General features: G+C 62.5%; 3 protein-coding genes across 6 annotated transcripts in view; 2 read left to right on the top strand and 1 right to left on the bottom strand.

Annotated features, from left to right (window-relative positions):
- The window catches only part of SBNO2 (strawberry notch homolog 2 (Drosophila)), a 33,383-nt gene extending 21,544 nt beyond the window's left edge, over positions 1 to 11,839 (top strand). For both annotated transcript variants that reach the window (XM_012645404.1, XM_012645405.1), the window contains 21 exons: positions 1,289 to 1,406; positions 1,682 to 1,787; positions 2,145 to 2,298; positions 3,531 to 3,707; positions 4,089 to 4,186; positions 4,797 to 4,879; positions 5,918 to 6,109; positions 6,501 to 6,670; positions 7,292 to 7,423; positions 7,668 to 7,803; positions 7,896 to 8,008; positions 8,107 to 8,178; positions 8,263 to 8,371; positions 8,860 to 8,934; positions 9,042 to 9,185; positions 9,502 to 9,596; positions 9,672 to 9,764; positions 9,940 to 10,071; positions 10,263 to 10,339; positions 10,453 to 10,643; positions 10,732 to 11,839. In XM_012645404.1, coding sequence (XP_012500858.1) covers positions 1,289 to 1,406; positions 1,682 to 1,787; positions 2,145 to 2,298; positions 3,531 to 3,707; positions 4,089 to 4,186; positions 4,797 to 4,879; positions 5,918 to 6,109; positions 6,501 to 6,670; positions 7,292 to 7,423; positions 7,668 to 7,803; positions 7,896 to 8,008; positions 8,107 to 8,178; positions 8,263 to 8,371; positions 8,860 to 8,934; positions 9,042 to 9,185; positions 9,502 to 9,596; positions 9,672 to 9,764; positions 9,940 to 10,071; positions 10,263 to 10,339; positions 10,453 to 10,643; positions 10,732 to 11,198 — 2,934 coding nt within the window. In that variant the 3' untranslated portion in view covers positions 11,199 to 11,839. The remainder of the gene's footprint in view (positions 1 to 1,288; positions 1,407 to 1,681; positions 1,788 to 2,144; positions 2,299 to 3,530; positions 3,708 to 4,088; positions 4,187 to 4,796; positions 4,880 to 5,917; positions 6,110 to 6,500; positions 6,671 to 7,291; positions 7,424 to 7,667; positions 7,804 to 7,895; positions 8,009 to 8,106; positions 8,179 to 8,262; positions 8,372 to 8,859; positions 8,935 to 9,041; positions 9,186 to 9,501; positions 9,597 to 9,671; positions 9,765 to 9,939; positions 10,072 to 10,262; positions 10,340 to 10,452; positions 10,644 to 10,731) is intronic.
- Positions 11,840 to 12,612: 773 nt separating this feature from the next.
- On the bottom strand, positions 12,613 to 15,152 carry GPX4 (glutathione peroxidase 4). 2 transcript variants are annotated; one of them, XM_012645401.1, is made up of 7 exons: positions 14,960 to 15,152; positions 13,796 to 13,890; positions 13,557 to 13,701; positions 13,285 to 13,436; positions 13,183 to 13,207; positions 12,939 to 12,998; positions 12,613 to 12,861 (listed from the first exon to the last, which is right to left on the bottom strand). In XM_012645401.1, exons 1-7 carry the CDS (start codon positions 15,041 to 15,043, stop codon positions 12,829 to 12,831), a joined length of 594 nt encoding a protein of 197 aa, XP_012500855.1. In that variant the 5' UTR covers positions 15,044 to 15,152; the 3' UTR covers positions 12,613 to 12,828. The 2 variants fall into 2 exon arrangements, with proteins under 2 accessions (XP_012500855.1, XP_012500857.1); XM_012645403.1 differs by lacking the exon at positions 14,960 to 15,152 and adding an exon at positions 14,157 to 14,363.
- A 4,852-nt stretch (positions 15,153 to 20,004) lies between these two features.
- Positions 20,005 to 25,591, top strand: POLR2E (polymerase (RNA) II (DNA directed) polypeptide E, 25kDa). 2 transcript variants are annotated; one of them, XM_012645399.1, is made up of 8 exons: positions 20,005 to 20,118; positions 20,982 to 21,156; positions 21,792 to 21,907; positions 22,717 to 22,797; positions 23,516 to 23,574; positions 23,709 to 23,787; positions 23,996 to 24,077; positions 24,832 to 25,591. In XM_012645399.1, exons 1-7 carry the CDS (start codon positions 20,062 to 20,064, stop codon positions 24,059 to 24,061), a joined length of 633 nt encoding a protein of 210 aa, XP_012500853.1. In that variant the 5' UTR covers positions 20,005 to 20,061; the 3' UTR covers positions 24,062 to 24,077; positions 24,832 to 25,591. The 2 variants fall into 2 exon arrangements, with proteins under 2 accessions (XP_012500853.1, XP_012500854.1); XM_012645400.1 differs by lacking the exon at positions 24,832 to 25,591 and adding an exon at positions 24,759 to 24,811.
- Positions 25,592 to 26,087: the final 496 nt, after the last annotated feature.

The raw sequence follows: 26,087 nt of genomic DNA, 5'->3' as shown, positions 1-26,087 counted from the left end.
TGGTGGGCAGAGGGCAGGGGGCCATTCTTGAGCGGCCCCCCAAACCCTGCCAGATTCTGGCTAGAGGACCCTGGGGATTCAGGGATCCACCCAGGAGTGTCAGGGTGTCAGGGACACAGGTCCCCAGGGTCTCCCCACTGTGGCAGGAAACTCCCAGTTCAGAGAACTTTTTCTACCTTGATCTCCTTCTCTCTTAAAATTTTATGTATGAGGCCAGGCGCGGTGGCTCACGCCTGTAATCCTAGCACTGTGGGAGGCCGAGGCAGGCAGATTGTTTGAGCTCAGGAGCTCGAAACCAGCCTGAGCAAGAGCGAGACCCCGCCTCTACTAAAAATAGAAAGAAATTAATCGGACAACTAAAAATATATAGAAAAAATTAGCCGGGCATGGTGGTACATGCCTGCAGTCCCAGCTACTCGGGAGGCTGAGGCAGAAGGATCGCTTGAGCCCAGGAGCGTGAGGTTGCTGTGAGCTAGGATGACGCCACGGCACTCACTCTAGCCTGGGCAAAAAGAGTGAGACTCTGTCTCAAAAAAAAAAAAAAATTTTATGTATGTATGTATGAGAGAACAAACAAAGGACAAGGTCTCGCTCTGTCGAGGTCTCGATGAGCTGTGTGCCTGGTGGTAAATCCAGGTGTTTAACTTATATTCTGCGCTTTTCTCTGTTGATCCTTTGCCTGTGTGCGCTTTCCTGAAACTTGCTTTCTTCCTCCTCAAAATCCTAAGGAGAGGGCCGGGCGCAGTGGCTCACGCCTCCCAGCACTTTGGGAGGCTGAGGTGGGAGGATCACTGGAGCCCAAGAGTTGGAAGCTGCAGTGAGCTGTGATGATGCCAGCACTCCAGCCTGGGTGACAGAGCGAGACCTTGTCTCTCAAAAAAATTAATACTAAGAATTTTTTCGTCAGTATCACTTTTTAATAAGGGATTACTGCAGATTCACATGTAGAATATGAAATGAAACAGAGATCCCAGGTACCCTTCCCCCATCTGCCCCCCATGGCAACATCCACAGGCCCTAGGACAGTCAAGCGCTGTCGAGGTCGCGGAGACAGCCCACCCCCACCTCGCCAGGGGCCCGCTGGCACGCGTGTGGGTGTCCACAGGCCTCTGCAGTCTGCATGGAGCCGTCCCATGCCAGATACCCTCCAGCCATGACTCACAGAGTTTCCATCACTGAAGGGCATTTGCCCCCAACCAGGAAGATGGGGTTCCCCATGGTCAGAGCCTGGGCCCCTGGGGTTACCCACTGTCCTTCCGGAACAATCCTTAACCCATGCCCACCCCAGATCATTTTTGACGAGTGCCACAAAGCCAAGAACGCCAGCTCCACCAAGATGGGCAAGGCCGTGCTGGACCTGCAGAACAAGCTGCCCCTGGCCCGGGTGGTCTACGCCAGTGCCACAGGTGGGAGACCGTGGGGCGGAGCCCAGGCGGGCTGCCCAGTCGTACCTGGGCCATCCGTTATCGGTGTCCACCTTGGTGCACATCCTGCGTGCAGTGCAGGGCCTTCTATCCATACCCTGCTTCCTCTTGGGGGCTGGGGCACATCTTGGTGTGGTCCAAAGTTAGCTGGCTCCCCCTAGGCCAGCGGTACTTGGCCTGGGAGCATCAGGCCCCTTACCTGGCCCTCAGGTCATCCCAAGCTGACTGCTGACTGCTGCTTCCACACCCACACCCAGGTGCCTCTGAGCCCCGGAACATGATCTACATGAGCCGCCTGGGCATCTGGGGTGAGGGCACGCCCTTCCGGACCTTTGAGGACTTCCTGCACGCCATCGAGAAGAGGTGAGCGCCCTTTGCCACCCAGGGTCTGGCCCGGTGCAGGTGTGTGTCCCCTCCATCTGCACCCTGAAGGGTATTGAAACAAGTCATGTCTTCCTCCTCTCAATGCTTCCTGTCCCTCTCAGGTGAACCAGCGCCTCCCCCTGAGTCCCATGGCTCTCTGCAGCCTTTCCTGCCCTGCCAGGCCCGGCTGGGATCTGTGGCCACAGGGCCTTTGCACATGCCGTCTCTGCCCTCTCTGCACCTGGCTCCTCCTCACCCTCCAGTGTCAGCCCCTCCCTGGAGTCACTCCATCTGTCAGTGGGACCCAGTGCCTGGTGCGACCTGGTGGGTGCTCAGGCAGCCTGTGTCCATCCACAGGGGTGTGGGTGCCATGGAAATTGTGGCCATGGACATGAAAGTCAGCGGCATGTACATCGCGCGCCAGCTCAGCTTCTCTGGCGTTACCTTCCGCATCGAGGAGATCCCACTGCACCCAGACTTCGAGCGCGTCTACAACCGTGCAGCCCTGCTGGTGAGCCGGGCATCCCTGTGGGCCCAGGCAGTCAGGGCCTCTGACCCCATGTCTCTCTCATGCTCAGATTTATGCCCTGTGGCCTTGCAGTGTTTTGTCCTTAAAGACGCCACAGGCGTTTGTCAGGTGACAGAACCCCAGCTTGCCATGGCCTCGGGTGGGCACCCAGCATCTTGATTCTGTTCCAAGCCAGGGTTTTCACGTGACTGTGATTACGTGGTCTGGACCCCCACCTTCCCTTCCCATGATTCCCAAGCATGTTGCCTCCAGACCACGGCCTGGGCTATGGATGCTTTCAGGGTAGACAGTACTGTGTGGCCTGGCTGTTTCTCCGCATTTGGAGGGTCCCTGTTTTCTCATCCTCATACCGGACAGCACCAGCCTGTGCATTAGATGTTCTTTAGGTTGGACAACCGGGGTCTCCCCCAGCATGTGGACACTAGGGCCGGATTATCCTCTGGGGAGGGCCGTGCTGAGCAGCGTCCCTGGCCTCCACCCACCCCATGCCAGGAGCTCCCCACAGTGTGACAACCACAGATGTCCCCAGACATTTTCTGGAGCGACTGCTCACAGAAGGCAAACGCTGCAAAGGTCCCATCTTTTTCTGGAAGAGCTGTGCCCCGTCCTGCCCGTGCTGTGTGCATCTGTGCCGCTTCCACCACAGCTTGGCCAGCACTACATGTTTTAGTTTTTGGTTTTTTTTTTTTGAGACAGAGTCTCACTGTGTTCCCCGGGCTAGAGTGCCGTGGCGTCAGCCTAGCTCACAGCAACCTCAAACTCCTGGGCTCAAGCGATCCTCCTGTCTCAGCCTCCCGAGTAGCTGGGACTGCAGGCATGTACCACCATGCCCGGCTAATTTTTTCTATATATTTTTAGTTGTCCGATTAATTTCTTTCTATTTTTACTAGAGACGGGGTCTCGCTCTTGCTCAGGCTGGTTTCGAACTCCTGAGCTCAAACAATCCGCCCGCCTCGGCCTCCCAGAAAGCTAGGATTACAGGCGTGAGCCACCCCGCCCAGCCCATGTTTTAGTTTTTTAACGTTTTTACCAGCATTACATGTTTTGGTTTTTTAGCCTTTTTGCTGTACAGGTATAGGCAATGCCTCCTCCCCGTCCCCCCAGCCCCCAATTCCGCCAGGCATGGGAGTCCTATGCCCGGGACTGGTGGCAGGTGGGCCTGGGCCCCAGGCAGGGAGCTGGCGCAGTGGGCTCAGACGAGTGTGTTGTTGCAGTGGGCCGAGGCCCTGGGCATGTTCCAGCAGGCAGCTGACTGGATTGGCCTGGAGTCACGCAAGTCCCTGTGGGGCCAGTTCTGGTCGGCCCACCAGCGCTTCTTCAAGTACCTGTGTATTGCCGCCAAAGTGGGCCGGCTGGTGGAGCTGGCCCAACAGGAGCTGGCTCAAAACAAGGTGAGTGGGTGGGGCCTTTGCGAGCTGAGGGTGGCGGGGGCTGCACCCAGGTCCCTGGCATCCCCGGGGTGGTGGTGGGATCCAGGCCCTGGTGTCTGCCTTACAATCCAAGCCTACCCTTGGCCAGAGTGTCGGGAATGCCAGAGCCCGGGCAGTGGCCACAGGGAATGTGGGCGGGCTGACCGCCCAGGGGCAGGAATTGGTCAATCCCCCCACCCTGTCCCTGTGTCTGGGTAGGCCAGTGGCCCCTTCTGGGGGACAAGAGTGAGTATGTGGCACAGGGTGTTGGGTACAGTGGTCACCTAAGGCCCAGAAGCTTCTAGGCCCATGGGCAGCCGCTACTGCAGGGCAGTGGCTCAGAGCCCCCCTCCCATCCCACAGTGTGTGGTCATCGGGCTGCAGTCCACAGGCGAGGCGCGGACCCGAGAGGTGCTAGGGGAGAACGATGGGCACTTGGACTGTTTCGTCTCAGCCGCCGAGTGAGTGTCTGGGGAGGACTGTGTCTGCGCCCAGGGCCGCCCTCTAGCCAGGCCCTGGCCTCCGCCCCTGCAGGGTTGGGTGGGGGAGCCCAGTGGGCTTTGCTCCAGTGCCAGCCTCAGCCCTCACAGGCATGGCACGTGCCGGCAGGGGGTCTCCCAGGATCTCACAGGAGGCTTCAGGGCGCCTGAGCCGTTTGAACAAGGACCCCCGAGTTTCAGGGGCTATCCTCCTGGCTCCCTGATGCCCTGGCCCCTTCTGGGGTTGAATACGCCCCAGCTCGCCTCAGGAGGGTCCCTCCTAGGTCCTGCTCAGTGCCCGGGGCTGCCCCAGTGCCCAGCATCGCTCCACTGGGAAGCCCAGCTTCTCCCTCACCGCACCCCACACAGTCCCGGGAGCCCCCTTCCCTCGGAGGCAGTCAGCCAGGCTCCTGCACCCCGCCTGCCTCTCCGAGCCCTGACACAGGACCCTGCACCCAGGCCCAGCACTGGACCCCCAGCCGGGCCCTAGGGGCTGCAAACCCCCACGCCCCACCGAGCAAACCTGCACATGGCCTCCCGGCCGAGGCCCGGCTGTCCCCGTAGGAGAATAAACTCCACTTCTCACTTTCAGAGGCGTCTTTCTGTCACTAATTCAGAAGCACTTTCCCTCAACCAAAAGGAAGCGGGACAGAGGAGTGGGCAGTAAGCGAAAACGTAAGCGCCCCCGCCCACCCCGCCACCCTGCACCTCCGCTTTCGCAGCACCGCCAGGCTGGTGGGCTGGTCACTCCCTGCCACCCCCGCTCCACAGCCACTCTGGGATTCTGTCCCTGCTCAGGTCTGACCTTGCCAGACAGGCTCCTGGCTCCACTGCCAGTTAGGGGGTCTCCAGGGGGCCCCAGTAGGCAAGGCCAGCCCCATTCCTGTCTCCCAGAGTCCCCTCCCTGCCCAAGAGCCCTCAGGGAAGAGGAAACCAGGACAGCCTGCCAGGCTGGGCATCTGGGGGAGGACAGGCACAGGATCCCGAGGGAAAAGCCTAAGTTGGTGGCCACTTCCAGGCCTCACTGCCCCCCACACACCCCTGCCCCCGCCAGGGCCCGGAAGCCTTTCTCCCGAAATTGCCCCTGGTGCTGCAGGTGGGTGAGTCTCAGAGAGGCCAAGTAACTCACTCAGGGTAACACAGACAGGTTTAAGAGGGCACAGCTAGGTCCTGCTTAGGGCTGTCCAGCTCTGGCCCCAATCACCCACTCCTACTGTCTCCTTTCCATTGCCAGGGCTGCCTGTATGGTGGCAGTGTCACATATGGTCCCTAGACCACTGTCCCATCTAGGGGGCCCTGGGCACGCCCTCCGGCGACATCAGTATCCCCAGTGATGCCTCAGAGCTGCCTCATGAGGTCTGGCATGGCCTCCCTAGGGGCCACCAAGTAAAAACAGCCCAATCCCGGCATGGAAGGACGTGGGACATGGGTTTGTTAAACTGCCTCTTGGGTCAGTTTAACAGAGGAAGACCCAGGGGAACAGCAGAAAGCCGCCTGCACAGAGACATCCACCACAATGGCATTTGTGCCAGATGGGCAGTGGCACATGGATGGGGTCTCCCCAGAATGCCCCTTTCCCGTTAGGGAGTACAGCCGCCTCCCCTGCTAGGACCCGCTGGCTTCTCTCTGCCCAGCTGCCTGGGCGTGGCCTGCTCCACCTGCTCCTGCGCCCCAGCGCACACTGGCCCGCGGTGACCCCAGCTCCTCCTGCAGGGCGGCCTCGGGGACGCGGGACCAAGGCCTCCAGGCTGGCATGCGAGGCAGCAGGCGTGATCCGCATCAGCGATGACAGCAGCACTGAGTCGGACGCTGGCCTGGACAGCGACTTCAACTCTTCCCCAGAGTCCCTGGTGGACGATGATGTTGTCATCGTGGACACCATCGGGCTCCCCACGGACGACCGAGGTGCGGGCTCAGCCCAGGTCAGGCAGCATCTGGCGGGTCAGGGTCCAGCCCTCACCACTGCTGGTGGCCATCCCCTGCCTCCAGGCGACTGACGCTAGCCCAAGTGGACACCCTCATGCAGCCAGGCCCGACCTCAGTGCTTTGCCCACCTGAGAGGTAGCCGCTGCTGTCATGCGCACTGTACAGATGTGGAGTCAGGCCCAGAGAGGGGAGGTCAGGGCTTCACCGCTGGCCAGAGGCAGAGCCTGGCAGTCCCACCCTGACCCGACCCAAGGAGGAGGCTCAGTCTCACCCCCAGCTGGTCTCAGGGGGTCCCATGCACTCCGCACTCCCTCGGGGGAGCTAATTTTTACGGGACCCTCCCGCCCTGACAACTCTCTGTGTCCCCCAGGGCCCCTGTGCCTGTCGCAGAGGGACCCGCACGGCCCAGGTGTCCTGGAGCGGGTTGATCGGCTGAAGCAGGACCTGCTGGCCAAGGTGCGGCTACTGGGCCGGGATCTGCCGCACAACACTCTGGACAAGCTCATTGACGGCTTGGGTGGCCCCGCGCAGGTGGCCGAGGTGAGGGGCGGGGTGGGCAGTGGGCGGGACCGGGAGTGTATAGATGGATTGGGCGGGGCCAGAGGTTAGTATGGGGTGGGCGGGGCCTCACCTGGTCGCGGGCGGCTCTGGCGGCCCCTGCTGGTCACGCGGCGTCACTGCTCCCCCCATCCCCTCTAAGGAGGGAAGCAGGGCCCCAGCAGCTGCGTCCCGTGTTCAGCTTGGCCCAAGAGGCTGGGGCTGCCCGTGGTGGGCGTCCGTCTCCCAGCCCCGCCGAGCCCCCAGATTCGCCCGGACCTGTCGCTGAGGTGCCCAGGGCCAAGACTCTAGGCGTCCTCCCCGGCCCGCTTCTCATCCTCGTTCACTGGGTCTTCCCCCTGGGGGTCTTCCTGGCGCTGCCTCAGACCCACTTGGGCACCAGGTGGCTGATAATGAAAATCAGACGTTAGCCCTCGTGCAGTTCCCCGCGCACGGGGGGCACTTGGTGCCGTCCAGCACCAAGTCAGAGGCTGCGTCCTGGCCACACATGTGGGAGCTCCAGGATCGGCGGTGGGGAGACGGGGGAGTCTGAGCCACAGGGTGCCCAGGCCCCTGTCCCATGCTGCTGACGGCCTGTCCCTTCGCTCCTGGCTGCTGCCACAGATGACCGGCAGGAAGGGCCGCATCGTTTCCAGGCCAGACGGGACGGTGGCTTTCGAGTCACGGGCGGAGCAGGGCCTGTCCATCGACCACGTGAACCTCAGAGAGAAGCAGCGCTTCATGAGCGGCGAGAAGGTGCGGGGACTGGGGCATCGAAGCCCCGCTGTGCGGGTTGGGAGGAGTCGCAGAGGGCCCCAGAGGCACCCGTGGACTGCGGGCATCCCAGCCCTCAGCGAGTGTGCGCGTGTGCAAGTGTGTGCAAGCCTCTCTGGCCTCCCTTGTCGCCCCTGGTGACCCAGAGCTGGGGGCTGGGCGGGTGACGTGGGGCAGCCCAGGGCCTGCAAACCAACCCTGTCCCCGCCTGCTCCCGTCCCCCCAGCTCGTGGCCATCATCTCGGAGGCCTCCAGCTCGGGCGTCTCCCTCCAAGCCGACCGCCGCGTCCAGAACCAGCGGCGCCGCGTGCACATAACGCTGGAGCTGCCCTGGAGCGCAGACCGGGCCATTCAGCAGTTCGGTGAGGCCACCCCACCAGCCTCACTCCAGGCCGGCCCCGTCCCATCAGTCCCATCCCCGCGGCGGGCCCTGAGAGACCCCTTCTCCCTCCAGGTCGCACCCACCGCTCCAACCAGGTCTCCGCGCCCGAGTATATCTTCCTCATCTCCGAGCTGGCCGGGGAGCGCCGGTTTGCCTCCATCGTGGCCAAGCGCCTTGAGAGCCTGGTTAGCGGGCAGGCGGGTGGGGCGGACCAAAAAGGCCCCTTAATCCCTGGGAAGCCCCAAAACCTGGCAACGTGCCAACGACCTCCCCCACCCCGCAGGGTGCCCTGACCCATGGAGACCGACGGGCCACTGAGTCTCGCGACTTGAGCAAGTACAATTTTGAGAACAAGGTATGGGGCAGGGGCAGGGGTCCCGGGGTAGGCTGGTCTCGGATTTGGGCCACTGCCCCCCACTCATGACCCCGTGTCCCCCAGTACGGCATCCGGGCTCTCCACTGCGTCCTCACCACCATCCTGAGCCAGACGGAGAACAAGGTGCCCCTGCCCCGGGGATACCCGGGGGGAGTCGCCGCCTTCTTCCGGGGTGAGTTAGGGGGTGAGTTGGGGCTGGTTGGAGTCTTCCTGGGAGGGGTGGGGTTGTGGAAGTCTTGGGAGTGGGGCAGCAGTTTGCAGAGCAGTTTGGGGGGCTGGGCTTTACAGGCTGGTTTTGTTTTGAGAGACCCCTCCCCACACACTCATGGAAGGGGCAAAGGGAGTCAGTGTGGTACCCCCAGCAGCCCAGTGGGTGTCTGGGGGAGCTGAGGGGCAGGGGGTCTAGGTTTGCTCCCAAGATGGTAGTGCTGTTATCTTACTCCTGTAAGTCACAGGGAAGGAGGGAAAGGAGGCTCAGTTCACTGTCTGGGCCGCAGGCTGTTAACGCCTCCACCCCACCCCCAGAAGCCACTAGCCTGGGGTTCAAGCATCACGGTCCCCTCCGGAGTCCCCAGTGGAGGTTCCACACCCTGGGGCAGAGCCAGGGGCTGGAAGGGAGGGCTGAGGGCAGGACTGCATGTGAGGTCCCCCTTCCCGCAGACATGAAGCAGGGCCTGCTGTCGGTCGGCATCGGTGGGCGGGAGTCCCGGTCAGGCTGCCTGGACGTGGAGAAGGGTGAGTCCCCCTCATGCCGAGGCACAGAGGCACCTCCGGCTGGTGTGACCATTCGGGGTGGGCTGGGGACTCCTGGCGTGGCCTGACGTGATGTCCCCTCCCCCCAGACTGCTCCATCACCAAGTTCCTGAACCGCATCCTGGGGCTGGAGGTGCACAAGCAGAACGCGCTGTTCCAGTACTTCTCCGACACCTTCGACCACCTCATCGAGGCAGACAAGAAGGAGGGCAAATACGACATGGGCATTTTGGGTGAGCCCGCGCGGCCACCGGTGGGCGGGGGAAGCACCAAAGAAGCAGCCGAGGCTGGGTGGCTGGCGCAGGGGCAGGCTCTTTTGTGACTGGAGCAGCTGCCCTGGGGGTCACTTCTGGGGTGCACCCCAGCACTCCAGCCCACTAAATTGAGATGGCCCCCGCAAGCCCAGAACCTGGAACATACCAAGCCATACCCAGGCTGGCCACGCCCCATCCACAAGTACCTCCCACACACCCAGGGAGGGAGGAGCTCCTGCCGTGCCCCAGCTCACCAGGCTCCCACTCCACTCACCATTGCCCCCACCGCCCCCAGACCTGGCTCCTGGCATTGACGAGATCTACGAGGAGAGCCAGCAGGTGTTCCTGGCCCCTGGGCACCCGCAGGACGGGCAGGTGGTCTTTTACAAGGTGAGTGGCAAGCCCCTCCCCCCAGCCCCCTCCCCCCAGGGCCCGAGGCGCTAATGCCCTGACGTGCTGTGGCAGATCAGCGTGGACAGAGGCCTGAAGTGGGAGGAGGCATTCACCAAGTCACTGGAGCTGACAGGCCCCTATGACGGCTTCTACCTCTCGTACAAGGTGGGTGGCTGTCTGTGACCCCACGGTGCCCAGGCCCCTGCACTCTGGGCAGGGCCAGAGGCATGGTGAGGGTGTCAGTCCTGCCATGCTACCCCTGTGGTCTCCACTTGTGGGGGGGAGCCAGCAAGTTGGGGAGACCCCAGGGGCGACTGACCTCACCTGGCCCCCTCCCCAGGTTCGCGGCAATAAGCCCAGCTGCCTCTTGGCCGAGCAGAACCGCGGCAAGCACTTCACCGTGTACAAGCCCAACATTGGCCGGCAGAGCCAGCTGGAGACCTTGGACAGCCTGTGCCGCAAGTTCCACCGGGTAGGGGCAGGGACGGCCGGGCAGGGCAGACCTCCGGGGACAGTGGCCCTGAGCTCTGGGCCTCCAGCCATCCCCTCCCCGTGGGGCCACAGAGCCCAGCTCGCCAGTTTCCCAGTTGTGCACTGTCTGGCCAGACGGCCGCTGCAGGCAGTGGTTGGCCTGCTGAGCCTCATGGGGCCCTGTGTCCCCAGGTCACTGCGGAGGCTGCCAAGGAGCATTGGGAGAGTAACTACGTCTTCTCGCTCACGCACTGCAGCCACACCGCGTGGTGAGGGCCCGACGGCATCTGGGGCACCCTGGGAGGAAGGCACCTGGGTGCTGGGGTACATGGGGGAGCAGGGGCCTCAGGACCCCTCTGAGCCACCCATCCGGCCGGCGCAGGAACCGGCACTGCCGACTGGTGCAGGAGGGCAAGGACTGCGTGCAGGGCCTGCGGCTGCGGCACCACTACATGCTATGCGGGGCGCTGCTGCACGTGTGGGGCCGCATCGCCGCCGTCATGGCTGACGTCAGCAGCAGCAGCTACCTGCAGATCGTGCGTCTCAAGACCAAGGACAAGAAGAAACAAGTGGGTGAGTGGGTGGCAGAGGGGGCGTGCGCCAGGCACCAGGGACAGCCCTGACCCCTGACCCCACGTCGGCCCTCTGTCCCCGCCCCCAGGCATCAAGATCCCAGAGGGCTGCGTGCGCCGCGTGCTGCAGGAGCTGCAGTTGATGGACGCTGACGTCAAGCGCAAGGCGCGGGGCCAGGGCTTCCCTGCACCACCCAACCTGCGCCCGCTGGCGCTGCCCTGTGGGCCCGGCGAAGTCCTGGACCTCACCTACAGCCCGCCTGCCGAGGCCTTCCCGCCTCCCCCGCACTTCGCCTTCCCCCCGCCGCTGCCCCTGGACCCCAGCCCTGGGCTGTTGCTGGGCGCCCCTGACGGCCCTGCCGACCCAGCAACCCTGGCGCACCAGGGCTGCGACATCAACTTCAAGGAGGTGCTGGAGGACATGCTGCGCTCCCTGCATGCGGGGCCGGCGGCAGAGGCGCCGGGCCCGCTGGGGGATGGTGTGGGTGCAGCGGGGGCTGGGGGCCTGGAACGGAGGAGCGTCATTCAGTTCAGCCCGCCCTTCCCAGGTTCCTAGGCTGGGTTCCTCTCCACACCTATCTTTATTTATCTGTAACGTGCCCATCTCCCAGGGACAGTTCTCTACTACCGCGGCCAGCAGAGCCTGCGGCCTCGCTGCAGTGCCTTCCACACCCAGACCGGGCCGGCCCTGGAAGGTCTGGTGGAGCCGGCACATGGATGCTGCCGGCCCTGGGCCCTCACGCCCTGCCTGGGGGCCGCTGCTGTGTGCTGGCCCCACTCAGGATGCCTAGGGGGCCAGGGGCCCAAGGCAGGGGCTGGGGGCCGGGCCCTCTCTGTGCCTCTCCCTTCTGCCCCCCAGGAATGGGCAAGGGGCTCTGGGCCCCAGCTCTACCCCACCCACCTACCTACAAGGGATGGTCAGGCCCCAGCCTCTGAAATCCATAACTGGGTGGTCCCAAGAGCTAGAAACTCAGGAAACCCCAGGTGCTCAGGGCCCCGCCTTCTGGGGGCCTCTGTGGGGCAGACCCCCATTAATATATGCAATTCTTCCTCCCCCACCCCATCTCTCTGCTCCCTAAATTATTGCCTGTCCACCTCTCCAGGTCTCCGGAATCTGCCCGAGGAGCTGGCGGGGTGGGCAGCCCTTTGGTTTCTACATGTATTTATAATGAATTCTAATGTATATATGTAAAGAGATCTTTTTTAAATATACGTGCCTTTTGCCTACTTCCCACATTGTCTGCTTCTCTGGCCCGCTTCGGGGAGCAGCCGAAGAGTGGGGACCGAAGCCTGTGGAGCTCCCCCTACAGGTTCCCTTGTTACAAGCGCTCATTGTCTCCCCCACCAGGCCCTGTGGGGATGAGGTGGGGGCTCCAGGCTGGGGGACACAGACCCCACCCTGCCCCAGTGTCTGGGTAGCCATCTATGGACTGTCCGTGCCAGGGCCTAGGACCCTCGTGGTGGCACTCTGGGACCAACTCTATAGACGCACACCCCCTTGGCAGGCTTGTTGGCTCCTTCCTGCTGCACGCAGGGAGCTTGTGCCCTCCTAGGAGGGACTCTGGAGACAGCCACCCCCCAGCCTGCTTTGCGCCCACAGTCCACACTCTGGGCCTAACCTTGTCCACACCACCAAGCCAGGCCGTGGAGCAGCCTCCCTCAATCTGTTTCCACCCCTGGGTAGGACAGAGGCCCTGTGAGCCCCGAATAGCACTAGCTGCTGCCTCCTAAGGAGGTACCACCCTGGGCCAGGAAGAGCAGCCACTGGAGAATTATCTCCTCTAGGAATCAGCCCTGGCCCAAGAAGGTGGGGCTGTGGGGATTAGGAGCCTTAGCCCCAGCCCAGACAGTGAAGATTAGCTCTAGGGCCAGGTGCAGCCCTCTGAACCCCCAGGGGAACTCCACCCCATCCCTCCCTGCACCAGCGAGACCTGGGGCAAAAGGGCTGCCCCCAGACAGGATGACCCAGTAGGCCCATTTCTTTGTTTTATTCCCACAAGGCAGCCAAGGGAGGGGCACTGAGCTTGAGCCCAGCGCGGCTGCGGGACCTTCCTCCAGCGGATGCACGCCGGGTTCTCGGGTCTGCCCCACCCGCGGCAGGTTTACAGGCAGACCGTCATGGGTGCCAGGTGGAAGGTTCCGGGGGCGCAGGCAAGGGGCTCAGGCAGGGGCACACGCTTGTGGAGCTAGAGATAGCAGGGCAGGTCCTTCTCTATCACCTGTGGGGAAGGGGTGGGTTAGGGGCAGCCTCTCCCTGCACCCCCCACCCTGGCGGGCTCCCCAAAGAGGCACCTACCAGGGGCTCCTCCATGGGACCGTACCGCTTCACCACGCAGCCGTTCTTATCGATGAGGAACTGCAGGAGGGACAGCGTTGGTTCGCTGGGGTGGGGGAGACCCCAGCAAGGGGCTAGGGCTGCCCTCCCTGCCTGCTGCCCCTGGCGGGGGGCGGCCGGTAGCACCCTGAGACCCATTCTGGAGCTGGCCTGCTCATAGCCCTGGCCCCTTCTCTCCCCCACCCCCAAACACAGCCCCCGATACCTTGGTGAAGTTCCACTTGATGGCACTACAAAAAAAACCACAGAGTTGTCAGGAATCCCCAAAAGCTGCCCCTCACACCCCCACCCCAGGAGGGTCACTCACTTTCCCAGGATGCCCCTGCCCTTGGGCTGGATTTTCATCCACTTCCACAGCGGGTGGGCGTCATCCCCGTTCACACAGATCTTGCTGTACATATCGAATTTGACGTTATAGCCGGCGGCGAACTCTTTGATCTCTGCGTTAGTTCCTGGCTCCTGAGGCGCCCACAGGTGTGTACGTGAGTGGGGAGGGGCCTGGACACTCGCTCAGAGACCCTCTCTTCCCTGCCCCCGTCCGCTCCTCCAAACCGCCCTGGCTTTGCGGAGACCACGCACCTGCCTACCGAACTGGTTGCAGGGGAAGGCCAGGATCCGTAAACCACACTCAGCGTATCGGGCGTGCAGATCGACGAGCTGAGTATAGTTTACGTCGGTTTTGCCTCATTGCGAGGCCACGTTGGTGACGATGCACACGAAGCCCCTGCAGGAGGTCCGGCGGTCAGCCGAGGTCAGGGTTAGGGTTAGTCCTTTCCCAGCCCCAACCCTGCACATCCCCCGACTGGGCGGGAACCCACCGGTACTTGTCCAGGCAAACCGTGTTTCCGTCGATGTCCTTGGCTGAAAATTCGTGCATGGAGCGCGCACAGCGCCAGTCGTCGCGGGAGGCGCACTGCAAGGCAAGGAAGGGCCCAGCGGTGGAGCTCAGGGCGGGAGCCCGCGGCCACCGGGCCCACTCGCCAGCCCGGGGTCCCCAGGGGAGGAAGTGATCCCAGACGGGTCAGCGCCAAGGAAGCCGAGGCCCTGGGGCTCATAAAAGGGGACTGCTCTGTGCACGCCCCCCGGCGCCTCTGGGCCCATTTTACCGGAGACCTTGAGGCAGGGGAGAACTCGGGACCCTGCGAGGTGCTATAGCGGGTGTAGGGGCCCCGCGCGCACCGGGTCCTGGCACTCAGCAGTGGAGACGGCCCGCCCAGGGCTACGGGGACAGGGCTCCTTCCGCCGGCGGCGCGCTCTCTTGCGCAGGCACGCCGGGGCCTTCCGCCGCCGAGGGGCTCGGCGCTGCCGGCCGCCCGGGCTGTGGGGCTGTTGCCTGCGGCGCCCCGGGGAGCCCGCGCCCGCGCGGCCCATGCCCGCCCCTCTTCGCCTCGCCTGGGCCCACGGAGGCCGCACTCGAGGACAAAAGGCCCGTAGTCAGGGAGCCGGGGCCGCGCAACTGTGACGCCACCTCCTTGGGCCCCGGGGGCGGGGGCGGGGCAGCGCCGCCCGGGGCGCGTGACCCCAGGTTTCCAGCCCATCGTGCTCCCCCGCTCACCCGGCCCAGCTAGGGCGCCCACCCTGCTGTCCCGGCGCAGTAGCCCCTGTTCGGCCCGGGGACACCCAGCCGTGGCCCCCAACGTCCCAGTGCCCTGCCCCCGCCGGCCCGGACACCTAGCCCCGACCCCCGCCGCCCGGACTCTGCCCCCGGCCGGGGCCCCGACCCCAGCCCCCTGAACATTAGCCCCGCCCGGGCCCTGAGCCCCGACCACCTGGACATTGCCCCCGCCCGCGCCCCGGCACCGCCCCGAGCGCGGTCACCGCCTCTGCGCTGGCCGGGGCGGGTCGGGGTGGGGGAGATGCGGCCGGACGCCCCCAGCCCAAGGTCACCGCGGCCCGAAGGCTCCGCGCGCCTCCGGGCGGGGAAGGGGTCGCGCGCCAGGCTCAACGGCCCCGGCCCGGCCCGGGGCGCAGCGCTCGCTCACCATGGTGCCGGCCAGGCCGGGTGCGGCCAGGGCCCCGCACAGCAGCGCCGGCTTCAGCAGGCGATACAGGCGGCTGAAGCTCATCGCGGCGGCGGGGCCTGTGGGAACCAGCGGCTCCTCCCCTCGCCGAGCCGACCAATGGACACGCACCGGCTCGCCGTGCCTCCCCGCCTTCGGCCACGCCCACCAACGCTCCCATTGGTCTTCCGCGGACTCGCGCCGACTTCAGCCAATGGGAGCCCGGGATGGAGGGCAGGCGGGGGCCGGGGGCGGGGCCGGATTGAGGCGCGGGGCTTATTGTTGTCGGTTACTGCGCATGCTCGCCGGCGGGCGGGAGGCCGAGTCCACGCAGGCGGCCCGTTCCGAGGCTGCAGGCAGTCATCCGGGTGGTTGATCGCAGCCGGGCGGGATGACGGACAACGGGAGAAGACGTCGGGGTTAGGGGGGCTAGAACTCCTTGAAGAGCCACCGTAGCTGTTTGAAAATTGGGTTTTGGTTTTTTAATGTAAATAAAACCAAAGTGAGTGGGGCCAAGTCCGCGCGTCTGAGGACCATCGTGGCCCCGGGTTCTGGGGGTCCCAGCCGCTGCCCCCGTCCATGACAAGAGCCGCTGTGGCCGCTCATGGGAGTGACACGTGGGTCCTGGGGCACTAGGGCAGTTAACGGGCAGCCCAGGAGGCCGGGTCCCTGCGGTCCCCCGGATTGACAGGTGGTGCGCCTGGCAGATGGCAGAAACCTGGGGTCCAGTTTAGGCTCCGCCACCGCGGGGGGTGCACTTCCACTTTCAGAGTGAGAATGCTCCATCTTGGCTGCGTTGTTCAGTCAGGGCTCAAGCACTTGGTGCCAGAAACACACCCTCATTCTTGGGGGCTGATTCAGGGACCCTCTAGTTGGCTGAGCCCCCCAGGCCACGGCTGGACTGTGACCCGTGGGCAGGCAGGTGTCCCAGCTGATCCCCTGGGTGACTGTCCAGTGGCGTCTCAGCAGAAGCGGCTGGGGCAGGGCTGCTGGGCTGGGCTCATTGGGGGGCACCTGTGAGCCCCCAGATCCACCCCCAGGCCGGCCCAAGGCTGAGCAGGGGTGTCTCAGATGGACGAGTTTGGTGGCAAAGGCAAGGGAATCGGGATCCTGGTGCCAAGTGGTCACATCCCTGGTCTTGCACAAGCCGGTTCAGGCCTGTCCTGAGGCCAAGTTGTCCGAGTGGATTCTTGGCTGGCAGCCCCCATTGTCTCCCGGGGCCGCCTCCTTTCTCAGGAAGCCCTTCCAGCCCCATTTCCTCACCGCCTTGGCAGTGCCGGGTGATGCCACCACACTGGTCACTCTGTTTGCGGCCCTTGCACAGGCTCAGCTGCTTCCAGTTTTGCTGGAGTTGTTTTCCACACTGCGGTATGCATGTGCACTGAAACAGCTGTTTATTTCAAGGTTGCCAGAAAAACTGCTCAGGGCCCACACCTCGCCTGGAAGGAGAGGTTTACCCGCTTCCTGATGTCATGGCCTGTTGTGATAAGGACAGAAGTGGGGGCTTCAGGGGCCGAGCTATGGGAGGGATTTGTGTCTGGGGTTTCACAGCTTCTCCCAGAGTGATCCCGTCTTACAAATGGGGAAATGGAGTCTTGGGACGGTGGAATCTCTGAAACTTCAGCCGGGCTTCCCCGTGGTGGCGGAAGTTCCTGCGTGTCCCCTGCCAAGGAAGCTGTGCCTTTCCAGAGCAGCCACCAGCTCCCGGAAGGACGAGGACAGGGCCTCTCCTGTGGCTTGGTTTCTTCTTTCTAAAAAAGTTTCTGAAATTGAGATAAAATGCACAGAATATAAAATTCACCATTTTAAAGTGTACAATGTAGCATTTTTAGTATATTCACAACGGTGTACAACCATGACTCCATCTCATTCCAGAACATTTTTATCATCTCAGAAGAAGCCCCGTCACTCCCCATCAGCAGTCACTCCCCACCCCCTCCCCAGCCCCAGGCGACCACCAATCCACGGCCCATCTCTGTGGATCTGCCTGTTCTGGACATTTCATACAAACGGAGTCACACACTGTGTGTCCTTCTGTGTCTGGCGTCTCTCACTGAGCACGACGTCCTCAAGGTCCCTCCATGCTGTGGCCTGTGTCAGAGCCTCATCCCTTGTCATGGCCAAGTGATGTTCCACGTGTGGATGGGCCACATCATGTGTGTCCACTCATCCGTGAATGGATGTCTGTGTTGTTTTCACCCTTTGGGTTGCAATGCTGTAGGAGTTTTGTGCGGGCGTATGTTTTCATTTCTCTTGGGTGTTTACCCAGGAGTAGAATTGCTGGGTCATCTGGCGACGTCATGTGTAACTGTTTGAGGATCCGCCAGGGTGTTTCCCGCGGCAGCAGCTGCACCATCTTCCATCCCCACCCACGCTGTGTGTAGACGGTGCCCCGGCCTCTGGGCCTCGGCTCTGCCAGGCAGTACAGCGTGGGTGTGGAGGAGCAGGTGCCACCCTGAGTCCTGGTGCTGAGGGCTGCGGGTGAGGAAACCCAGAGGCCACAGGGTCACCAATAGGACTCTGATCATTGGGGTGCCAAGGCCCACTGGCTCCCCAGAGCCATCCCTCCTCTCTGTCCCCACACCTCCTGCCTGACCACCCAGGCCAGGCCGCCTCCTGGCTGGGGCCCAGCCTCTCTCAATCAGCTCCCACCCCCGGATTCCTCCAGCACTCCTGGGTCATAACTGCATCAATCCCAGCACTTTCTCCCATTGTAAAGTCCACTCCTGAGCCTTGCCCCCCTCCGGCGTTGGCCTCTGCCCTACCCACACCCCATGCTTCTAGGCCACATGTCCAATTCCTCTCCTCCCGTAAATGAGCCCCCAGCCAGGCTTCTGTCCCCTTCCCTGAGTCTGATCTCTTCTTGGTCACAAGCAGTTTCTGCTTGGCTAATCCCCTGCTCCATCCTCAGGCCAACTTGGCAGTCTGGTGGCATTTGGCAGTTGCTCCTCCCTGGGCCTCCCACACATTCTTCACCTGGTTTCCAGGACACCTGGCAACCTCCCTCCCCTTATTCTATATAAGGAACAGTTATGTAACGCCCGCACCAGGTGCTCTTCTGAGCACACTGCAGTGACGAGCCAGTCGCCTTATGAAGCGGGTGCTGTTCCTGCCCCTGTACAAGGCAGGGGGGGATGGAGGGGAGGTACAGAGAGGTGGAGTCATGTGCTTGAGGTCACACAGCCCAGACTAGACCTCCAGTCCAGGGTCTGTGCTGAGCCTCCCCTCCCCCTCAGAACATCGGCCAGGCTGGGCTCAGGCCCCAGACTCTGCTCTACCCAGGGACCTTGTCCAGCTCAGGGCTCATGTGCCGACAACACCCACACACCCGTCTCCAAGACCTTGCCCTGAACTCCAGAATCCTATCTCAGCACCGCCGCCACATCTGCCCCTGGGGTCCCCTGGGAGCCCCTCACTCACCACCTCCAAGAGCCCACTCCCGATCTGCCGCTGGCACCCCCCATCTTCCCACTTCTGGTGAGGACAGCTTTGTTTCCTCCCCTCCCCTCCACTCTCCCTGCTTTCTCATCCTTCCCGGGCCTTAAATCAGCAACTCTGTGGACTCTGCCTTCAGAACACAACGCACAGAACCTGCCCCAGCTTGCCCCAGCCCTAGGTAGAGCCACCCCCACCTCTGCCCAGGAGTTTTCCCCATCCCCCTGCCTGATTTCTTGCTTTTGCCCTGGTTCCCAAGAGTTGGTTCCCAACACACCGGCTCCAAACATTGCAATAGCTGGAAAAAAAAAAAAAAACCCGAACTTACCACCCTGACTGGGAGGACTTACCACTGTACCCCTCCCCCACACAGGCCACCTGTGTGGCGACACCCCAGGCAAGTCCAGCCTTAGGGCCTCTGCCCCACACACCTTCCTCCAGGCTCCCTCCCTCTCCTGGAGGTTTTTGGTTGAATCTGTTTGGCTGGTTCCCCAACCTCCCGTTTGCTACTGCTGGCTTCCTCCTCTCCCCACCTCCCTGAGCCTGCTGTCTTTTGCCACAGCATTGTCACTTTCTAACATTGTCATTTATTTGTTGTTGTTTTTGAGATGGGGTCTTATTCTGTCGCCCAGGCTGGAATGGCACAGTGTTGCCATCACAGCTCACTGCAGCCTCCAACTCCTGGGCTCAAGCGATCCTCCTGCCTCTGCCTCCCAAAGTGCTGGGATTACAGGCGTGAGTCACTGCACCCAGCTATCATTTATTTATTGGTGTGAGCCACTGCACCCGGCCATCGTTTATTCATTCACTGTTTTTCTAATGCTCTCTCTCCCTGGCGTGCAAGGGGTGCCTTGCTTGTTCTGTTCACTGTCCCTGTGGGCGGCTCAGTAAATGCTTAATTAGTTGGATGGATGTGTCACTGAATGAGAAGTTGCACATCCCTTTAAGGCAGCAGGCACTGGGCCGGGCGCCCTCTTTCACGGACCTGGGGACAAGGTGAGGAGCGCAGCACAGATGCGATGGTCTGGGGTCAGGGAGCTTCCCTGGCCAGGGAGGGGACAGAGGGCGGAGCCCGTTATAGGCATCTGGAGCTACGCCAGCTCTGCCCCAGATCCTCAGTTAACCTGCTAAAGTAGGGACACTTTATTATCTCCATCGCACAGAGGCGGAAACGGGCTCGCGGGCATTAACCTGGAGGTGGCCCAGAACCGACTAAAAGACCTCCCCTACTATGTGATGCACAAATGTTTATCAGCGTGCCTACTAGGCTCCTCGACCGCCCCGAGGAACTGAGCGGCCCCCGACCCCGTCCAGGCCTGTTTCCCCGCCCACACCTCCTCTTCTTCCCTGGGATTCTAAACTGCCGCCCGCCATGAGGAGTTGAGCGGAAACTGCAACTCCTGACAGGCTTTGCGGCCAAAGCCACGCGAGAACTGAGGAGGCGGCGAGGGTCTCGCGCAGCCAACCGCCGCTCTCGGAAGGCTCGGGTTGTCCTTGGCGCTGCCGGTTGCGAACGTCTCTGCGTTCAGGCGTTCGCCCCCGACAGCCCTACGCAGGGGGCAGAATAAAAGCCTGAGCGCGCTTCGGCATGTGCTCAGTCCGTGGGGTCCTGACGGGCGCATGCGCAGCGGGTGTGAGCGGCGGTGGCCATGGACGACGAGGAGGAGACGTACCGGCTTTGGAAGATCCGCAAAACCATCATGCAGGTGCGGCGCGTGGGCGCCCAGCGGAACGAACGCGGCGTGGGGGGCGAACGGCGCGTGGAAAGGCCCGGGAGGGGTCTCCTCCTGCCCCCGCCCGAGTGGCTGGAGTGGAGGGTCTGGCGAAGACGCGGGGCCCCGGGGCCGGATCCGCCCAGGGCTTGCACGGAGGGACGAGGATTGAGCGCGGGCGCACGGCAGACTCTCCTCCCCTCTGTTTCCCGCCTGCGCCTTTTGTCTTTTCGTCCCGAACCTGCTGTCATCCCCTGAGGCCGGGGGAGTTTGTCACTGGGAGGCAGCAGTCGAGCTGGGGCTGGACGTGGAGGCAGCTGGCAGGGGCATCCTGGGGTGGAAACGGGGCAAATGCCTGAGAGCCCTTCGTTCTGGATCCTGCCTCAGACCTGGGGCTCGTTGGGTGGGCTGGAAAAGGACCCAGTGGAGGAAGAGGGTAGCCTTTACTTTGCCCTGGCTCCCCCGTTCCTCCGCCACTGCCCCTTTCCTCAGTGAAGCCCCCCCAAGGCCTGATTCTCCGTCCTCGGGGCCCCAAACACTGTCAGCCTGTCTTTAGGGGAGCTTTGAGCGAGGTTGAGAGGGCTGGATGTGCCTGCTGGGTTTAGTCCTGGCCGGATTCCCGCGAGGCGGGATGGTCAAGCTGGTCACCTCTGTGAGCCTCTCCGGATCCCGCTAGTCCTATCCCATGGGGTGGCTGTAGGGACCAGAGAGTGTCACACAGGAAGTGCTCAGCCACGTTGCTGTTGCTTGTCTGTCTTCCTTTGGCAACCAGTTCTGGGCCAAAGGGTTAGCGCTCGGCAGGGGCTCTTGCTGCCCTCCCCTCTGCCCAGGGGTCAGCTAGGTCTTTCTCTCTGCAGCTGTGCCATGACCGTGGCTACCTGGTGACCCAGGACGAGCTGGACCAGACACTGGAGGAGTTCAAAGCCCAGTTTGGGGATAAGCCCAGTGAAGGGCGGCCGCGGCGCACGGACCTCACCGTCCTGGTGGCCCACAACGACGACCCCACTGATCAGATGTTCGTCTTTTTCCCAGGTGGGGGTCCTCCCCTGCTGGTCTGTGGCAGCAGTGTGTCCCTGAGGGGTCAGGATTATGGTGAAGTCATCTGAGCACCTGTTCAGGTGCCCGGTAGCACCCACCTGCTGCATGGCCCAGATTCTACACCAGTCTGGGAGAAAAGCTCCCCTTCTCCTCCTTGCTGTGTGTGATATTGTTTACCTCTGACTCTTATGATGGTCAGCATCTTTTCCAGTTTTCCTTTTCTTGGTCTCCTTCCTTCCTTGAGCACTTTTTCCAACCAAGAGTACCCCAGGGGCCTCCCCACTGGGGCCCAGTACCCAACTGCTCCCCTGCATGGCCCAGCAGACAGGGCCCCGTCTCTCTTAGTCCAGCTTTGTTGTAGGGTTTGATGCCTAATCACCCGCCTCCCCAGAACCTGCCTGAGGTCAGAGGTCTCCCGGTAGTCAGAGGTCTCTGCTTCACTTCCTGATCTCTGGGTGGCTGTAGAGTGTCAGCTCCCTGCCGTGGGGTCCTGCAGGTCAGGCTCATTTTGCACAAAGTGGAAGTTGAGGGAAAGTGGCTGAGCTGAATCAGGGCTAGAATCCAGATGCCTTGGAGGGGGCGGTAGGAGGGGTCCCCGGCAGTCAGGCCAGCACACACTCTGTCCCCAGAGGAGCCCAAGGTGGGGATCAAGACTATCAAGGTGTACTGCCAGCGCATGCAGGAGGAGAACATCACCCGCGCCCTCATCGTGGTGCAGCAGGGCATGACGCCCTCCGCCAAGCAGGTCGGTGCGCCTCCGCCTCCCCTCAGCCAGCTTCACGTCCTCAGGAGCCTCCTTGCCCAGAGGAGCGTCCGGCTGGCGGCTCACACGCCTCGTGATGGGGTCCAGGTTGAGGTCCCCTGGAGGAAGCGGCCAGTGTTTACGGCAACCCTTGGCCACTTCTGCCACGTGCCTCACTTCCCCTTCTGGCTGCTGCCTTCTGTGGCTCCAGGTCGGGCCGTTTCCAAGGTGGTCATGTGGCCTCGGGGACTCAGAGACTCTTTGTCCTGCTGGCCTCTGAGCAGTTGTCCTGTCTGGACAGGGATGAGGCATCACGCAGCGGGGGCCCAGCGTGCCCCACCCCCTTTGCTGAGTGGAGGGAGAAGCCAAGGCACAGGGTCTGCAGGTGGCCTGTCCATGTCTGTCTGTTGAACAGAACTGAGCCGAAGAGTGTTGAGTGGGTGGACAGGCCAGCACTTTTTGTCCCTGGCCCATCCAGCTGCAGAGTTCTCGTGGTCACACACGGGGACACCACCCCAGCTGTGAGGACAACCCGTGCGAGCAGTCTGACAGGTGGAAAGGAGCCCGAGTCCCCAGCCAACCTCATGAGGCTGTGGAGACCCGAGGTGTGGCCCAGGGGATGGGGGTGGGGGGCACCCTTCCACACAGAGGTGGGGTTTCCCTGATGTGTGACGTGGCACACCATGTTGAGGCACAAGAATAAACCCTGGTTAGCTTCGGGGAGCAAAGGGAATGGGGGTTGTCTTGGGGACACTGGCCTGGGAGGGGGAGCTGCCCTGCCTGGCCTTGTGCGAGGGTCTCGTCTCTTCCAGTCTCTGGTCGACATGGCCCCCAAGTACATCCTGGAGCAGTTTCTGCAGCAGGAGCTGCTCATCAACATCACGGAGCACGAGGTACGTCTGGGGGAACCTGGCCCTGCCCTCACCCCCAGCCTGTGTCGAGGGGTGGAGGATGTAAACCTGGCCCTGTCCTCACTGGAGCCGAGGAGAAGCGGGGTCTGGGAGTGGACAGGAAGACACTGGAGATGAGTCTGGGGGCTGGAGCAGTAGGGCTGTCAGAGGGTGGCCCCAGGCCTGCAGCAGCACCTGGGAACTTGCTAGAAATATAGGTTCCCAAGCCTGCTCCCGCCTGCAGAGTCAGGAGGGGGTGGGGTGGGGAGGTGGCCTAGTGCATCTGACCTGGTAGGAAGAACCCCCGATCGAGGTAACTGTGTCCCTGGTTGGACCCTAGGCGTCTGTGTAAGAAGCCCAGGGGGCTCCTTACTGCAGGGTCCTACCCGCCAAGCACATGGCAGTCAGGGTGGGGGTGGGGCTCAGCCCAGGAGATTTGCAGACACCCCGGAGACCCAGTTGTGGTTCATCCGCGGCACCCCATTCCCCCATTTCCCTCTTCTCTGTCTTGGGAGGAGGGTTTAGAAAGCTGCCCAGACCTCAGACTGGAGGAGGATCACTTGCAGGCCCACCCTCTGGAGTGGCCCCTCCCCACCGCAGCCGTGGGACCTAGGAGGACAGCCTCTGTGCTTGTGCCTTCCTGGGCTGTGGTGGCCACTCAGGGAGCCCAGTAGGATCTGTCTCCACCCGGGTGATAGCTGCTGGGTTTCTCTCTTGGCAGCTGGTCCCGGAGCACGTCGTCATGACCAAGGAGGAAGTGACGGAGCTGCTGGCCCGATAGTATCCTTAATGGTGCCCTCGCAACCCCCTCCCCTCCCTGTCCTCTGGTCTTCTAGCATCACCCCCCAACCCTGCACCAACCACCCTGCCCCCCGACAGCCCAGCCGGGCATTTTCCCTGAGCATGCTTCCCAGTAAACTCCGAGAGAACCAGCTGCCCAGGATCCAGGCGGGAGACCCCGTGGCACGATACTTTGGGATAAAGCGCGGCCAGGTGAGAGCCCCTTCCAGGAACGGGACCCATGGCTGCTCTGAGCTGGCAGCCTGAAGGCCGAGGGCTTTGTCCCTCCCCAGCAGCCTGGAGGGGTGCTCGGGCCACACCTCCAGTCCCCCTCTTACAACCAGGGCCCTGGGAAGAGTGTAAACACCTGGGGCCACCTCCAGCCTTCCCAGCCCCCAGCTGTGGCTCTTCCACTTCTCAGGTGGTGAAGATCATCCGGCCCAGCGAGACGGCGGGCAGGTACATCACCTACCGACTGGTCCAGTAGCCCCCACGCTCAACAGGTGAGCCGGGGGGTGCTGGGACACTCCCCGTCTGCTTTCAGGAGGCCTTGGCCTAGCTGAGGTTCTGATTCCTGGGGGCCCAGTGCAGCCCCCGCGCCGCTAGGTGCTCCCATGACACTCCCAGCCCCCACCCAGCCTGCATGCCAGCTCCCTCGGCTCCTGTGCCCAGGAAGCGAGGGTCCTGACGCCCCCAGCCTCCCTGCCCCCAGCCTCTCTGCCCCCAGCCTCCCGTCCACTTTAGCAGTAGGAACCCCTCATCCAGATGGCAGTGAGAGGCGGTGCTTTCTAGAAGAGGGTTTAGAAACCTTCCCAGAGACCTCAGGCTAGGGGAGGAGGGCCACTTTCAGGCCCACCCTCCTGAGTGGGCCCCCCGGGCCCTGGGACTTAGGAAGACAGCATCTGTGCCTGGCCAGAGCCTCTCTTGGTGCTCCTGGGTTTTTCCACGCCCCGGGGTGCTCTCCTGGCTGGCTGCCCCATTACTCCCGCAGCCCAGGGGTGGGGCGCGGGCCAGGCCCAACACTGAAGCTCCGGTTCCTCTTTGTGGCCTTGCCGTCCAGCCTCCTTTGAGGTCAGGGCCACTGTCCCTGCCTGTGTGGCTGCTAGGCACAAGTGAGTGTCCCACCTTCCTGCACCGTGGCCTGTGCCTTCTCCTCTCTGAGCCTGCCTTGCTGTCCTCAGCAGGATGGGTGTGGGACTGCCCTGTCCAGACGGAGTCTGCCCAGCTTCTGTGACAGTCTTCTCCTCTCTTGCCCAGCTCCAGAGATGGACAGACAGACAGCAACCACCATCCTCTTGAGGACAGATCCTCCCACCCCGCTCTGCCCCACTCTGGGGGAATCTGGTCCTCCCCAAGCCTCACCCCTGCTCCTCTGGACTCTGCAAGGCAGGTGGCCACTGCCTTGTTTACCTTTCCTTGTTCACCTTTCCTGCGGTGAGGTTTCCCAGGGCCTGGCCGCTCATTCACCTGTGGATCCTCGAGGGCTAGGACCCCAGGAGGGACAAGACCCTGGCGGAGAGGACAGTGGGAGCAGCTGGTGCCACTTGGCAGTCCCGTGTCCTTGCCCAGCCTGCACTGACTCTCCGTCGGGGGCTCGGGGTCTGCATCTCCTGCCAGCTGCCGTTTCCTCTCGGGCTCTCAGCCCCCATCGCCTCGTCTTCCCTCCCGAGGGGGCCCCGACACCGAGTGGATCCCCCACCCCTTGGACTCGCCCACCAGGGGCTTAGGGCCGGGTCGTGGGCCTGTGTGTGTGGAGGGGGCGGGGCTGCACCCGTGAGCACTCTGAGGTCAGCAGGGTTCACGATTACAACGCATTTGGAGTTTTTAGTTGCCGTAGGATGTTGGATGTTTCCAAACTTTAAAGACATTTTGAGTAAATAAATGTGTTTGTTTTAAAAACCAAGGCCGAGTTAGGTTTTCAGTGGGTGGCCTCACCCTGAGCACACAAGGTCGGCTTGGTGGGCTCCTGGTCGTCCTCTCAGTTCTCAGGGGCCCTGTTTTGCCCCAAAATGCCAGCTCCCCCCGCCATGTGGCCTCCCGCCTCAGTGCTCCTCTGCCCTTCCTGGGTCCGCGCAGGTGTGAGCGTCTTTGTGTCTCTTCCCGCACAGGCGGTGTGCGGTAGTTCTCTGGTGTGCAGCTGTTCCTGCGGCTTTTCTTGCATAGAAGTTTGGGATCAGACTGTCCACTTTGCTCCCGCAGTGTTTGATTTCAGAAGGCCTTGCCTACCCTACTTCAGAGCAGTTGTAGGTATTTCTTTTCTTTTTCATAACAGCTTTATTGAGATGTAATTCACGTATCATATGGGATTCATTCTTGTGCAATTGGTGTATGTTTTGAATTTTAATTTTTTTAGAGGCGCTGTCACCGTGTTGCCCAGTCTGGGCTCAAGCGATCCTCCCAACTCAGCTTCCCGAATGGCTGGGACTACAGGTGTGTACACCACGCCCAGCAATGCGTGTGTATGTTTACAATGTATTACAACCATCACCTCAAATCTAGTTCTAGGACGTTCC

Source organism: Propithecus coquereli, unplaced genomic scaffold (genome assembly GCF_000956105.1).
Source record: "Propithecus coquereli isolate 6110/MARCELLA unplaced genomic scaffold, Pcoq_1.0 Scaffold232, whole genome shotgun sequence".
In the NCBI taxonomy this organism is placed as follows: Eukaryota; Metazoa; Chordata; class Mammalia; order Primates; family Indriidae; genus Propithecus; species Propithecus coquereli.
The sequence above is the reverse complement of the archived record's forward strand: the minus strand, read 5'-3'. Positions and strand labels throughout refer to the sequence as shown.

What these genes read in the sequence shown, in the direction of transcription:
- POLR2E (XM_012645399.1), top strand. Translation starts at nt 20,062, where the DNA reads ATGGACGACGAGGAGGAGACGTACCGGCTTTGGAAGATCCGCAAAACC. An exon ending in TCCGCAAAACCATCATGCAG is followed by an intron (nt 20,119 to 20,981) that starts GTGCGGCGCGTG and finishes TTCTCTCTGCAG; the next exon opens with CTGTGCCATGACCGTGGCTA. An exon ending in TCAACATCACGGAGCACGAG is followed by an intron (nt 22,798 to 23,515) that starts GTACGTCTGGGG and finishes CTCTCTTGGCAG; the next exon opens with CTGGTCCCGGAGCACGTCGT.